Source organism: Zeus faber (genome assembly GCF_960531495.2).
Source record: "Zeus faber genome assembly, chromosome: 13".
Classification (NCBI taxonomy): domain Eukaryota; kingdom Metazoa; phylum Chordata; class Actinopteri; order Zeiformes; family Zeidae; genus Zeus; species Zeus faber.
In genome coordinates this window covers 31,143,304-31,158,653 of record NC_137198.1, presented here as the reverse complement: position 1 = coordinate 31,158,653, position 15,350 = coordinate 31,143,304, and the positions used below count along the sequence as shown (strand labels likewise).

The following is a 15,350-nucleotide window of genomic DNA, read 5'->3' as shown; positions in this document are numbered from 1 at the left end:
ATCCCTAACTTTTTGTGAGTAGTGTATATAATATATATAATTCTATATACATCTACATCTGTATGTAGTAGTTAAATGTTTGTTTAGCCTGTTGTCTTTGTTTAAGCTATATGTCTAGTCCATGTTTACACACTGAGAGTAAGGAAAAAAAACAGAGTCAAATTCCTTGTATGACATACTTGGTGAATAAAGCTGAATCTGAATCTGATTCTGAGAGGTCCCATTTAAATCATTTATATTTTGGAGATATTGGCAGTTCAGTTTTTGGGCCTTATTTCTAGAAAGTTTTATGATGTTTTTGATTAGTTAGGGGAGAGGACTGGGTCCGGCCTATGATTGGCTTTTTGTTATTTTTTGCCAGGTACTCCAGTAGGGCTTTATTTGTTTGAATTTATCCATTTTCTTGAATTTCTTTTTGGTCAAACTTATGTCATTTTCTCAAATATCTCATGGTGTATGTATGGTTACTGGAGTCAACTTAGGGAGTGAGTCTGTCACACCTGTGTGTTTCTTTAACCATTCAGTAAATATGGAAGATAAAACCTTAACCATTGAGCTGGATTGGGGTTTTATGGCAAGGATGGTTAGATTGACAGGCCACATGCTGTGTGAGCAATAGTCCTTCCATGTAAGGTAACAAGTTCCTAGGAGGTGTAGTAACACTGGGGATATATAAACCTAGTCTAGTCGAAGGATCTTTGGGCTCTTCATCATTTGACTGGAGATCCTCTGACAGGCTGGTTAAAGATTTTAGTTTCTTTCTTTTTTTCTTTCTTTGTCTCTTTAGTTTCATTTATATTTTCTTTCTATTAGTCTAAAATCCTAAAGGAAACGTAAAACAAGAATGAGTTTGGACTAAGTTATGTTAATTTACATCTCTTTACTTTTTTTTCTGTATTATTAGTTTATTCTATCTTCTAGAATTTGCCATTATTCCATCTGTGTTTTCTCACGGCACACTCGTGTGCCGACACTAGTGTGCTGACACTAGACAGACACTGCAGTACACAAAGGGGTACTTTGTGTAGTGCAAAGTACAGTACAGGACAGGACTGTATGACAGCATTACAAGAAGGATTGCAAATATTCTGAAGGCAAAGGACCTACATATTATAAGGTCCTTGATAAAAAAACATTGCGTCTATATTTCCATTATTCTGTCCACTGTAGATACTGAGTATATTTCCCAATAATAGGTAGGAATAGGTAAGCAATTCTTCCATCACGCACAAAGCTCCTTATTGCCACATATTTGATTACCTAGGCTGTTGACCCTTAAAGGAATAAACTGAAAATGACGCATTCTGATGTGCCATATAATATTTTGGCCACATGGCCCACCAATATTCTCAACCTAAAAGAGAATCCCCTTTGTTCTTAAGAGTTGAGAATTCTTACGTCTCATCCTCGATGTATTTCAGAAGTGTTAATGCCTTCCTGTGGAGCAGCAGCAGGAACTGGGCCAGGTAGACACTTCGCAGGGACAGACTTGGTTTCAGCATGAACACCTTGGAGTCACAAGGACTGCAGTTAGAACTGTAAGTCATAACTCTAGCTGTGTGGTAATTAATTCATTACCAGGTGTTAACAGGATAAGATACTCCACCAAAACACAATTTTAGTTAAAGTACATACATCCTACCTCGTCAATGAAGGACTTCACCAAAGTATCTTTGTGCATGACATCTTGAAAGATATTCCTGAAAGAAAGAAGTAGTAGAGAAAGAAAGAAAGAAAGAAAGAAGTAGATGGTAAGTGAAAGATTATTGTATTAAGGTTAAATTAAGGTATAAGTCATATTCTAAAGGTCGTTCGGGAGACTAAAGCATTTGTTTGACCAAAGCGTGAAGGATTATACATGATAATAGGTGTGTTATGATTCTCCAAATCCATGATTCAATTTGACTTTCGATTTTACGGTCACGATTCGATTTAAACACATGTATTTTTTTTTTTTTTTAAACTAACTCTATCAAGTCTTGATCTGTAAAGAAAAACACTTACGTAGCTTTAGTAATAAGTAACTTTGAGTCCAGTCACATTTAATCATTATAAATTGTTATTTTTTTGTAGTGGAATAAATATATACAAAATATTCCATACAATTTCAAAGATAAAATAAATGCTTGGGAGTCATAAGAGCCGGCTCTTTTCAGTGAGCTGGATCATCTGGCTCATTGAAAAGAGACAAACTTTTCAACACACTGAAAGTGTCTCTCCTTCTCTGCCCATTACAACCGGTGTCCACTCTGTACGTTCTTCTCTTCTGACTTTTTTCCTTATTCTATCCATCCATATCACAGCATCATTTACTCGTAGTACGATTCATAAACATAAAATAAATACATTTAACTGTTGGATGCAAACACCTGATGATAATTATATCTATGACTTTGACTGCAACATTAACGGTAACGTAACACAAAGTTTTCAATAGGCATTTAACAATGGAGAAAGAGGCGGTCTTTTTTTTTGGATGGTTTGCAGTTGTCGTTGCCAAGCAACTGACTAACATAGCTGGCTATAAAGGGATGAAAAAAAAAACCCACAAAAAAACACCATATTTTTTTATGTCTTACAGGTCAGGAGTAAAGTTCTCGTCGGTGTGAATGACAGCATCTGGCGCGATGTCTTCCTCGCTGTCTGCCCGCCAGAGTGCGCTTAGCTCCGAGAGCATGTAGCGGCGCTGGGTGTAGGTGTGTTCGTGGCACGGCGGCATCTGCTTGACAGTGTTGATGTCTACGTCAATGTGCGTGGTGGGGTAAGGGGAGTAGAGCACCTGGCGGAAGGGCAGGACAAAGCTCCCTGTGGAGTCCTGATAGAAGGAATTGGGGACAACGGAGCCATGATGAGAACCCTGGAAAGCTGCTTGAGATTTATTATCTTTGAGCCTTCGACTAAGAGAATATACATAACCAGTCTTTGTGCACAAGCTGAGCCAATCAGAGTGAGGAATCTAAATAAATTATAAAGACATCACATAAAGCGTACGCAAAGGCCACCTCTAATAGATTATAGCTCCAGTTTTTTCACTCTTTAATTATGTTTTTATTGGCTAGCCACCAAAAGTTAAAGATTCAAGTTAAAACTAACTACCAAAACTAGTTATAATACTATAAAATAATATAATAATATATAAAAATTAAATATAAAAAAGACTTTACAGTAATTCTGCCTTGCTACGTTGCTACGTTTTACTATAAATGCCTTGGAGAGTCAACATAAGCATTTCAACTAAATTTATTTTTTCTTAAATGAATGATTAACTGTTTTGGTCAAACCTAAAATGAGCTTTACACTTACTTATTTTGTCCACAGGTGTATGAAATGGCATTGTTTAAACAGCCCAAACATCAAAAAGATTGTGCTTGTATTTCCCTCCAGTAAAATTATGAATTACCCATCAGTGTTGGGGACAATGCGCTTTGTTTATTGCTAGTTGCAATGGCGCTTGCCAATACGCAACATTCAAGCGCTAACTCACCCCCATTTTCTGTTTGAACCAAAATGAACAGTTGAAGCAGAAAGTGAAAGGGGGAAGATGGAGGTGACCTTCGAGACCAACATGGACCATTATTTAAGATCAAAAGAAAAAAAATGAATATGTATTTTGAAAAATACAACATAGTATCTCAGAAACTAGTTGCTACCTTGAGTAGACCTTGAACAAACAGGCCAGTGTCGTACTTAAAGGAGGAGTCTGCTTTGCAAAGACGAGAGCACTTCCTCTCTGCTGGCGTGAGGAAGAGGCATAGTGTCCGCACGATCTGTGTTGCACACAAACAAAAAGACATATTCAGTTATATTGCCATACACAGAACGAGACATTTTAGAATTTGTTTGCAAAGGTTACTTCAGAATTCCCTATAATACAATATCTAATATCTACATATTTTCTTTGAGTAAGAATAAGTTAAGTGTGATTTTGCTACTTTGGACGCGTGTGGATTAGATCAACCGCTCCCTTTCACACCGTCTGGTCAGATATGGGGGAACTTTCATAAATCTACCATCAATTTCCCTCGTTCATAAATTTGTCTCAGTGTCAAGCATCTCATCGCGCATCATGTTCTCAGTCTTAGTCTTGTTCCCGCAGTCTGTCAGTATTCACTACATTAGTGTTCGCAATCGCCTCGCCCCCTTACCCTGAAATAACACGGGTCGTCCCTTATCAATCAATTAACATAACGACTCGGTCCTAGAAACGGAACTCGGTCATTAAGTGAGGAGTACCTGTATAATTAAATTATAGCAAGTTTACAATTTAATAAGGGAATTATCCTGCTAATGCAATGGCTTAACCAAGTTAACCAAGACACTGGTTGACACTTTGTGTCAAGGAAATTTAATTTCTTGGAAAGTAGACAGCTTATCAGCTATAATCTGGTCCAATACTGCTCCCTTTAATAAAATTAAAAAAAAAAAAATACAACTCTGTCTTTCTCCCCAACAGGGTAGAAAGAGCTTGTTCTGATCTGTTAGGTGCGCCGGCATTGCCACATTAGACAACACTTTAAACCACTATTTGGGAGAGGATTTTAAATCCCATATTATCCGTATGCTGTGAATACAGGATTATACTTTTTGCGCTATTTTGGCCGCGTGTATACGTCAGAAAGTACCTTATTGACTTTGTCAGGGTTGCTTCCAACCACCATTGAGCAGCCGCAGGTCTGTAGATGAGAGCTGATGGCTCTGAGGCACAAAAACAAAATAATTAGCCGGTTGTCTGCTAATATTAGTCCAGCTACCCAATAGTGTCTAGTGCTTCAGTGGAGAAGTACAAGGTAAGAGCTCTTTATCAGCTTTTATGATAACTATTGGCAGCCTGACCTAGCTCTACAAGACGCTTCATCAGACCACACATCTGTAGCTCAGCTAGAGGGGTTTTTGGTCGCATATTGGCTCGAAATGAAACCATTCACCACAGTGAGAAAAGGATTGTGGGACGCTAGGAAAGAGGATAAATGACATTAAAAGTTTCAATAAAAAAAAATGCATGCTTTTCCCAAGTTTCGAAAAAAGTGGTTCCAGTGTTGGGTGGAAGTGATCCATTATGTCAGGATGACCGCAACATTAATGGTGTTGCTGCATTTCTTCTTTAGTTCCAATTTGGTACAAAGACTGGGATGAATACTGTAGTAACACGTCAACCATGGGCGATCATAATTTTCACAAAAAAATACAATTTAAAAAAAGTTACTCATAAAACAAATCTTTACCTGAACCCTTACCTCACTCACCAGCTAACTAGAAAAAAAACAAAAACACATCTATTCATCAGAGTGGACCCCTTGGTCATAACTGTATGCTGGACTCTACCAAGGGACCTCCAGTTTCATACTCATAAAAGAGTAAACACAGTGTTTATAATAGAAGAAACAATTCTGAGGAGTGTCCCTTTCAAGCTGGAAGGAACTCTGTGCAACGTTTCATCTTGCAGGTGTCTTCTTTCTCAGGACAGGTTCAGCTTCTTAATTAGCTTCTTGGGCACTGTAGAAACTATGCTATTGATTGCCCTTTTCAACAAGCACTATATGTAATATCTTGCATTCAAATTCGGTATTGATTTGCCCTGAAGATTGAAAGTTCCAACCAGTCTAACGGTGACTGTAGCTCAGGCTATTCACATTTACATGTATTCCAACATTATTACCACAGTGAAACTGAATACTTGAAAAAAAGGAAAGAAATAGACTATGCTACATTACCCCTGCCCACAAACAGAACATTTCATAAGGAAACACAGATACTTACTTGTGTAGGAAATCTTCATGGCAGCTGTCTCCAATGTCATCATCGTTTAGTACTGTGTCTTTTATCTACCTCATCAGAAAAAAGTAACATTTATTTTACATTTGTTTGGCGAACAATAACAAATGGCAGATTTACTAAACACTGCAATGGATGATCCAGAACAGAAATTTGCTACAAGGAGATATTTCCTTTTTCAACTTTCGCTTACACTGTCAACACACTTGCAAACAGTCATGCCCCCACTTGCAAACAGTGAGGCACCCATTTAAAATCTTTTCACATTATCTTCATTATTATAGCTTTTTCGTTTTTAACCTTGGTTTGCCTTTTACAAACCCCAATTCCAATGAAGTTGGGAAGTTGTGTAAAACGTAAATGAAAACAGAATACAATGATTTGCGAATCCTTTTCAACCTATATTCAATTGAATACACTACAAAGCAGGATATATCATTTTCAAACTGATAAACTTTGTTTTTTTGGCTTATTTTGTTATATTCACTAATTTTGAATTTGATGCCTGCAACACGTTCCAAAAAAGCTGGGACAGGAGAAACCAAAGACTGGGAAAGTTGAGGAATGCTCAAAAAAACACCTGTTTGGGACATTTCACAGGCGAACAGGTTAATTGGAAACAGGTAAGCCTCATGATTGGGTTTAAAAGGAGCATCCCCGAAAGGCTTAGTCATTCACAAGCAAGGATGGGGCGAGGTTCACCACTTTCTGAACAGCTGCGTGAGCAAATAGTCCAACAGTTTAAGAACAACATTTCTCAATGTACACTTGCAAGAAATTAAAGGATTTCATCATCTACAGTCCATAATATCATCAAAAGATTCAGAGAATCTGGATAAATCTCTGCACGTAAGCGGCAAGGCCGAAAACCAACATTGAATGCCCGTGACCTTTGATCTCTCAGGCGGCACTGCATTAAAAACAGACATCATTCTGTGAAGGATATTACCACGTGGGCTCAGGAACACTTGTAAACCATTGTCAGTTAAAACAGTTTGTCGCTACATCTACAAGTGCAAGTTAAAACTCGACCATGCAAAGTGAAAGCCATATACTGTATCAACAACACCCAGAAACGCCGCCGGTTTCTCTGGGCCCGAGCTCATCTGAGATGGACTAATGCAAAGTGGAAAAGTGTGCTGTGGTCTGCGAGTCCACATTTCAAATTGTATTTGGAATTCATGGACGTCGTGTCCTCCGGGCCAAGGAGGAAAAGGACCATCCAGATTGTTATCAGCGCAAAGTTCAAAAGCCACCACCTGTGATGGTATGGGGGTGTGTTAGTGCCCATGGCATGGGTAATATGGGAGAAATTTACTAGTACATTTAAAAGAAATATGTTCATTATATTCTACACTTAAATAAGAAAGAACATTCGTTATCTTGCCCATATGCTATATGAATGAAGTAAGTGTGTGTGAGACAGGGGTCAGCAAAGACATGAATAAGTGCTTTGTTGACTGTGGGCCATGTGACATGGGAAGGTGTGTGAATGCAAACATCCCCTCATAAAATGTGGCCTGGACTAGTGTCGGGAGGTTTGTTGTTGTAACTGATGTCAAAGAATGCAGACAAATGGCTTCTTTGCACTATTGACCGTATAGGAGGAGGGAAGGGATCCTAATTGAGTATACAGATGTACTTTCTCTACCAACAGAAAGAGGTTAAAAGGAGGAGTCCATGAGCGGCTCGGCAGTTCTTTGCCAAACCAACTCAGATTCTGTTGTCACTTCTTGCAAGTGATAATAAAGTCTTATATCTTCAGACCTCGACTCTCTCGAACTTCTCTTCTTCAGTTTAATTGTTAGATGCAGTTTTTTCCACTACAGTAACTTGCACATCTGTGAAGGCCCAATTAATGCTGAAAGGTACATACAGGTTTGGAGCAACATATGCTGCCATCCAAGCAACGTACCCGCTTATTTCAGCAATAAAATGCCAAGCCACATTCTGCATGTGTAACAACAGCGTGGCTTCGTGGTAAAAAGTGCAGGTACTAGACTAGCCTGCCTGCAGTCCAGACCTGTTTCTCATTGAAAATGTGTGGTGCATTATGAAGCGAAACGGAGATCCTGGACTGTTGAGCAACTGAAGTCGTCCATCAAGCATGAATGGGAAAGAATTCCACCTACAAAGCTTCAACTATTAGTGTCCTCAATTCCCAAACGCTTATTGGGTGTTGTTAAAAGGAAAGGTGATGTAACACACATAAAACATGTAAACATGCCCCTGTCCCAGCTTTTTTGGAACGTGAATTTGATGCCTGGATCGTGCAGGCATCAAATTCAAAATGAGTGAATATTTGCAAAAAAAAACAATAAAGTTTATCAGTTTGAACATTAAATATCTTGTCTTTGTAGTGTATTCAATTGAATATAGGTTGAAAAGGATTTGCAAATCATTGTATTCTGTTTTTATTAACATTTTACACAACGTCCCAACTTCATTGGAATTGGGGTTTGTATTTTAAATCGTGTTTTATAATCAACATTGGTAATTGAAAATAAATGAGTAATAGAACTGAAGAAAGCAGGTGTAAAAACATATCCAACAAGCTAACTGATTCTGATTTGAAAATGAACAAGGACAAATAAGACAAATAAGAATATAATTCATTCAAATTTTACCCAACTTAATTACTCAGTTTTGTCAATACATGTTTCTATGTTTCTGTTTTTCCATGTACATGTTACTGCGGAAATGAGACAGACTGAGAACGGTGTTGCCTGATGAGATGCTGAGACCCCGTGCATGCCCATATTGTATGCAGCGCTCAATACCGAATTGTCGGAGAGCTGGTCGTCCGAACAGTCGTTAAACAGGTAGGTCGCTAAGTGAGGAGTACCGGTACATACTTTGACAAGGGCCAAATTGTGATGGCTGGTTTTGTGGGTTGTTCCCGGTATGCAGTGTTTAGTACCTATCAAAGTGATCCAAGGAAGGACAACTAGTGAACCAGTGACAGGGTCATTGGGCGTCCAAGGCTCATTGATGTGCGTGGGGAGCGAAGTCTAGCCCGTCTGGTCTCATCCCACAGAAGAGCTACAGTGGCACAAATTGTTGAAAAGGTTATCGCTGCCCAAAGTGCATCGCAGTTTGCTGTGCATGGGGCTGTGTAGCCCGCAGACCAGTCGGAGTGGCCATGTTGACCCCTGTCCACCACTGAATGCGCCTACAATGGGCCTGTGAGTGTCAGAACTGGACCATGGAGCTATGGATGAAGGTGGCATGTTTTTATGTGGATGGCCAGGGTTGGGGTCCGGTCCGTTAGAGCATCTGTGGACTATGCAGCAACAACAAGCCCGATCCATGGGAGCCCCACCTCGCAACGTACTGGTTTCAACACCCTTTCATCGCCGCTGGTAAATTAGTTTGTAGTCAGTAGACGCTAGGCGGCAGCAGAGTGCTTGAATCCTGGCGACATATACTGGGGGGGGGGGGGCGGATTTGACGAAGCGGTTATAAAATCAAGCCCGTTCCACTTGTACTGAAAGCTCTAAGTCCACTGGCAATGTTACTTATTAGCGTAATGTGGGAACAGCTTTTTAGTTCCGTAAAAGTTGTTCCCTAAAGTTCCCTACTCTCGACCTGGTATCATTTGGGAAAATGCCGGTACGGCTGTGAATGGAAGTGTGTGGGAATGGAAGCAGTAACATTGCTGTAAAGTAGGGATGGAGCCGAATCCAAATAAAGCACAAATACTGGGTTTTTACCAATATTTATTTCTTACAAATACTTCAAATATAATTTGTTTTCGGGAAGAAAAAAATAAAACATTCAGTAAAATTTGAAGTCCAAACCGAACCATGGAACTCGGCTGCAAAGACGAGAAATTGAAACACGCCCAGTCATTACGGAGACCAGCGTTTCCGTTATCCGGTAATTACCGGTTTTTGAATGGGAAAATCTGTTCAAGTCCAACATATTTAAATCTCTCCAGTCATAATGTCCGGGGAAAATAATTCCCTCTCAGCACAATTTTAATTCGTGCTGGGTGATAAAACAATAACGATAATTATCACAATATTTTTTTCCTCTATGCTGAAATAAAATAGACCCAATCAATTCTATAAAAAAAAAAATCTGCAGATCTGTTCATTTCCGCATTTGGCAAGTTGCAACAGAAAGCATAGTTTGGACAATCTAAAGCTGACCTGTCATCTCTAACCAATCATGTTAGTTGACATAGAAATAAGCTCCACCCCCTCCTCGTGGACAGGTTGCGCTTGTAAACACACGCACGCACGCACGCATGCAAAAGAGCAGTATCCAGACCTCCAAGAAGAAGCAGAAAGATTATGTAATGTGACAACAATGACACATACAGCCATAGTCTGGAGTTATTTTAATATTTAAGTTCTGACCTAAAGTAGGCGGAAAATATCAATCGTGTAAAATATGTTGACAAGACGTGCAACACCACAAACTTTTATAATTTATTTAGACCTACTTGCCATATTTATTTAGTTTTTGATTTTATCAAAATTGTATTTTGCGTTAACTGCGTTAACTGACGGGAATTATTTTATTTTGAATATTCAAAAAACCGTATTATAAATTGACATGCATTCATGATTTCATTCTTTATATAGCCGGCTAATCAATTTCAATCAGTAGGTACAGATAATATTTTACTGGAATCTCCCCATTTTTTCCGGGAAAGTGAAATCTTCCAGGTCACGTTGACCGGCTGCAATTTTTCTAATGGAAACTGACGGAGACAGGTCTTTATATTCTTACATTTCAATATTTTTCTTTTAAAAAAATGACGCTTGGACACGAGACGTATCTCTTAAGAGTTGGGGGTATGGTGCGACTGTCGGCTGACATCAGGCACATGCTCTTCGCTTGCCTGCCAGCTCAACCACAACGGCGAGCTGGATGGATCGAGAGAATGGGTGGAAAAAGTTCCTTCTCCGGGTTGCAGAGACTGTAGGACGGGTTGAAAATGATCACATAGATTTAATAACTTTAGGTTAGGGTTACTGTGTCCGGGGACGGGGGCTCTCGGCCCTTATTGCAGCGGAGGGAACAGAGTCCCTGCTGCTTTAAGATCCAGCAAAGTTACAGGTTTTCATGTTGGAAAGGGCTTGCGTATGATCACGCTGAGACACACTAACACATTGTTGGGCGTCATGTTGACGCCCAACAATATTTTATTTTGATCAAAAGTAGGCTACAGCTTCTTGTTTTCAAGTGTTCAAGAATTAGATGTAGACACGTGAGGTCGCTCTTCTGTCTGGGCGTTGTTCTTAACAAACTGAATCCTCAATTCTGAATAATAATAATAACAATAATAATAAAAATAATAATAAATAAATAGTAATTTTCTAAAAAAAATAAAGTGTTAATACAATGTTTTATGTTCTTATTTATTACAACTACAACAATTACCACAACTATACAAAAAACTCTTCTTCTGTTCTCCCAAACGGGGCACTTCACAAATTGGGAGAACGTTGCCAATGTTTTGTCAGGGTGAAATGGTTAAAATGTTATACATACATACACACACACACACACACATCTATCTATCTATCTATCTATCTATCTATCTATCTATCTATCTATCTATCTATATATATATATATACACACATATACACACACACACACAGTGGGGCAAAAAAGTATTTAGTCAGCCACCAATTGTGCAAGTTCTCCCACTTAAAAAAACGAGAGAGGCCTGTAATTTTCATCATAGGTTCACTTCGACTATAAGAGACAGAATGGGGGAAAAGAATCCAGGAAATCACATTGTAGGATTTTTAATGAATTAATTGGTAAATTCCTCGGTATTTGGTCACCTACAAACAAGCAAGATTTCTGGCTTTCACAGACCTGTAACTTTTTCTTTAAGAGGCTCCTCTGTCCTCCACTCGTTACCTGTAATAATGGCACCTGTTTGAACTCGTTATCAGTATAAAAGACACCTGTCCACAACCTCAAACAGTCACACTCCAAACTCCACTATGGCCAAGACCAAAGAGCTGTCAAAGGACACCAGAAACAAAATTGTAGACCTGCACCAGGCTGGGAAGATTAAATCTGCAATAGGTAAGCAGCTTGTTGTGAAGAAATCAACTGTGGGAGCAATTATTAGAAAATGGAAGACATACAAGACCACTGATAATCTCCCTCGATCTGGGGCTCCACGCACGATCTCACCCCCTGGGGTCAAAATGATCACAAGAACGGTGAGCAAACATCCCAAAACCACACGGGGGGACCTAGTGAATGACCTGCAGAGAGCTGGGACCAAAGTACCAAAGGCTACCATCAGTAACACACTACGCCGCCAGGGACTTCAATCCTGCAGTGCCAGACGTGTCCCCCTGCTTAAGCCAGTACATGTCCAGGCCCGTCTGAAGTTTGCTAGAGAGCATTTGGATGATCCAGAAGACTGGCCTAGCCAGTCTCCAGATCTCAACCCCATAGAAAATCTTTGGAGGGAGTTGAAAGTCCGTGTTGCCCAGCGACAGCCCCAAAACATCACTGCTCTAGAGGAGATCTGCATGGAGGAATGGGCCAGAATACCAGCAACAGTGTGTGAAAACCTTGTGAAGACTTACAGAAAATGTTTGACCTCTGTCATTGCAAACAAAGGGTATATAACAAAGTATTGAGTTGAACTTTTGTTATTGACCAAATACTTATTTTCCACCATAATTTGCAAATAAATTCTTTAAGAATCAGACAATGTGATTTTCTGGATTTTTTTCTCATATTGTCTCTCATAGTTGAGGTATACCTATGATGAAAATAACAGGCCTCTCTCATCTTTTTAAGTGGGAGAACTTGCACAATTGGTGGCTGACTAAATACTTTTTTACCCGTGTGTGTGTGTGTGTGTGTGTGTGTATATATATGTGTGTGTGTATATATATGTGTGTGTGTATATATATGTGTGTGTATATATATATGTGTGTGTATATGTGTATATATATATATATATATATATATATATATATATATATATATATATATATATATATATATATATAGTGAATGGCCCTCAAACACTGCTACCAAGGACTTTCGATGGGAAATTTATGTGTATTTCTGTATGTGTGTTGCTCACATCTATTTCCTCTGGCACGCTGTTCGTCTTCATAGATGCCAGCAACTCCATGATGGGAACAATTTCGGAGCTCAGCACAGAAATTATGTTGTAGCCCTAAAGTTCAAGGCAGGAAGGAATCAGGAACACGGCTGAACTTAATAACCTAATTTTTCCATTTCATAAAACAAAATTGAATAAGTAGAAAAAATGTCAAATACCACAAGCCCACATCCACCCCCAAGTCCATGATTTCATTGATAAAACTCATTCCTGAATAAAAGATTTGTGATCAATAATTGAATAAGTTATATCCTGGATTTAGAACTAACTAGACTGTTTTTTTTTTGTTTTTTTTTACATACACATCTCTTTTGACAAAATATAGCCTGAAACACTCAACTTTTGTCTCCCACATCAGGTTCCACATCAAGTGTCTAAAAACATTTACAACTTAAGAACGGGTTGGGCGGATTTTATGGGGGAAAAAAAAAAAAAAAAAAAAAAAAGTTTTAGTATGATACCATTATGTACACATTGACCTCCCAAATAACTGAATGTAAAACTGGAGTCTGTAACATGGAATTTTGTTGAGCAAATATATTTGATTTATATTGACTGAAGATCCTCAATGACTACTGTGACAAACCTTCCAGTCCTACTGTGAGTGTATAAAGTAAGCAGTCTACTACAAATGTAGAAAGAAGTTGATTAGAAAAGAGCCATAAGTAAAATACCCCCCATCACTTTGCAGTATACTCATTAAAAAGTGTATTCACAAAGATGCGAGGACAAAATGGACTGCATTTCATCTAAGACAAGAGAGTGGAAGTATGACACAGATAGCAAATGTGAAATATGGTGAAATGTTCACATATGTATACTGTATTATGAGAGTAGTGGCTCACCTTCTGCATCCAAATGCGGCCCTTGTGGATGACATGCTTGAACCTCCCCACGCAGATGGCATGCAGCGGAAGGTAGAAAGCCAGCTCTGTCTGGGGCAGAATAATCGACAGGGCGCATGTGTTCTTGTCGCCCTTCAGCTCTCCGTCAAAGATGAGAGAGACTATGATGACGCCTTTTTCCGCAAGGACAAAGAACTTGACGTCCACCGCTCCACACTCGGCGCTACGCAGAATCTCACCATTCAGCGTGTGGTTGGCTAAGAAAGTGACCTCCCCGTCACTGAGAAGCAGTGCTTGGTCACCCCTTGGCGCCCAGATGTGGCGCACCCGTGGACCCAAGATGTTGTCCCAGTAGGCAAACGTGGCAGCCAAAAGGGGGCACTCTCCATTTACCAATACCTCAGTCTTGGCCACAGCAGGCGACTGGGGCGGACAGCCAGAAGACATGATTAAGAGTCGCCTCTGCTGTTAAATTCAGATGACAGAAAAAAATGGCAGCAATATGTGAAGTCATTGTAAAGTGGACAATCAGATATTAACACCAGAAAAATCTATTCTTCTGGTCATATACGATTTGATATTGAATAAATCACATAATAAACATCGAAATGATTCATTCTTAAAACTCTCTGGTGCCACCTCAAGCAGACTTACTTTCGTTACATTTTGTCAATGTTGCGAAAGGAAAACGGAATAGAAACCTACCGGTTTTGTAGATGTGTTAGGGGTTTACAAGCACAAAGGTGGCCAGGTAGCTTTAACAATGTGTGTGTATCGTCATTGTAAGATAAAAGAAGCTGAACAGCTGGGAGATCACATCTGGCTAGCTCGATGGCTAACGTCGTAAACCGATCACTCGCGTAACCTACTTGCGTACCTGTAAATTCGCGGTCGCAATCTTATCACAGCTCAGTATTTATGAAGACATCGTCTCACTTATTCTTGAAGAGATGTTAAATATATTTTTTTTTTATTCTCGACACAGTATATATTTCACACGTATACCCTAATTAGACCTCATCATGTTTACTTCCTGGTTCCGCCGACGTCAGCGGAAAAGGCTAACGTCTTAACGTGGCCCTCTAGCGACCTTATAACTACGACACCATTTTTTTTTTGAAAATAATGAATTGTGTAGATTTCTTTCAGAACCTTTTATACACAACGCGGGACACTTTATGTACAAAATGTTCAGTTTGGTTTTTCATCAAATATGAGATTATATTGTTCATTTGATGGGTACATTTCATATTCATAAAACTATAAATAAATATATTCAAACCAATATTAATTTTTCTTTAAAGTAACACCAGACAGTTAATGGAAACTACAATTAATTTGACCAAACAAAAAGCAGAGAAAACTGTAATTACTTAATGTAATATTTTTGTATGAATATATTACCTCCCCTGGCTATTTGTCCGTTTTCGATTTGTTTGTCAATTATGTAAATTAATTAAAATGCACACTTTGTATCCATATCGTAATATATGTATATATTGCATGCACGAGACTGCACTCTAGAGTCAATGGGCCTTATTCAGAAACAGTGCAGTGCTCAAATCTGCTTAAACTATTTATTATTATATTAACTATTAAATTATTCATATT

The 15,350-nt window shown here is 38.9% G+C and overlaps 1 protein-coding gene across 6 annotated transcripts in view; it reads right to left on the bottom strand.

The window, feature by feature from the left end:
* Nucleotides 1-14,763, bottom strand: part of c9orf72 (C9orf72-SMCR8 complex subunit) — a 60,832-nt gene extending 46,069 nt beyond the window's left edge. For 3 of the 6 annotated variants that reach the window (XR_013844452.1, XM_080012186.1, XM_080012184.1), the window contains exons 1-9: nt 14,617-14,763; nt 13,740-14,204; nt 12,853-12,948; nt 5,758-5,822; nt 4,623-4,695; nt 3,651-3,767; nt 2,580-2,815; nt 1,643-1,700; nt 1,399-1,508 (exon numbers count right to left, since the gene is read on the bottom strand). Coding sequence is in view for 5 of the 6 variants with exons in the window: in XM_080012186.1 (XP_079868312.1) it covers nt 1,399-1,508; nt 1,643-1,700; nt 2,580-2,815; nt 3,651-3,767; nt 4,623-4,695; nt 5,758-5,822; nt 12,853-12,948; nt 13,740-14,186 (1,202 nt within the window). In the remaining variant the exon portion in view is untranslated. The remainder of the gene's footprint in view (nt 1-1,398; nt 1,509-1,642; nt 1,701-2,579; nt 2,816-3,650; nt 3,768-4,622; nt 4,696-5,757; nt 5,823-12,852; nt 12,949-13,739; nt 14,205-14,616) is intronic. The other 3 variants (XM_080012185.1, XM_080012187.1, XM_080012188.1) reach the window with 3 other exon arrangements.
* Nucleotides 14,764-15,350: the final 587 nt, after the last annotated feature.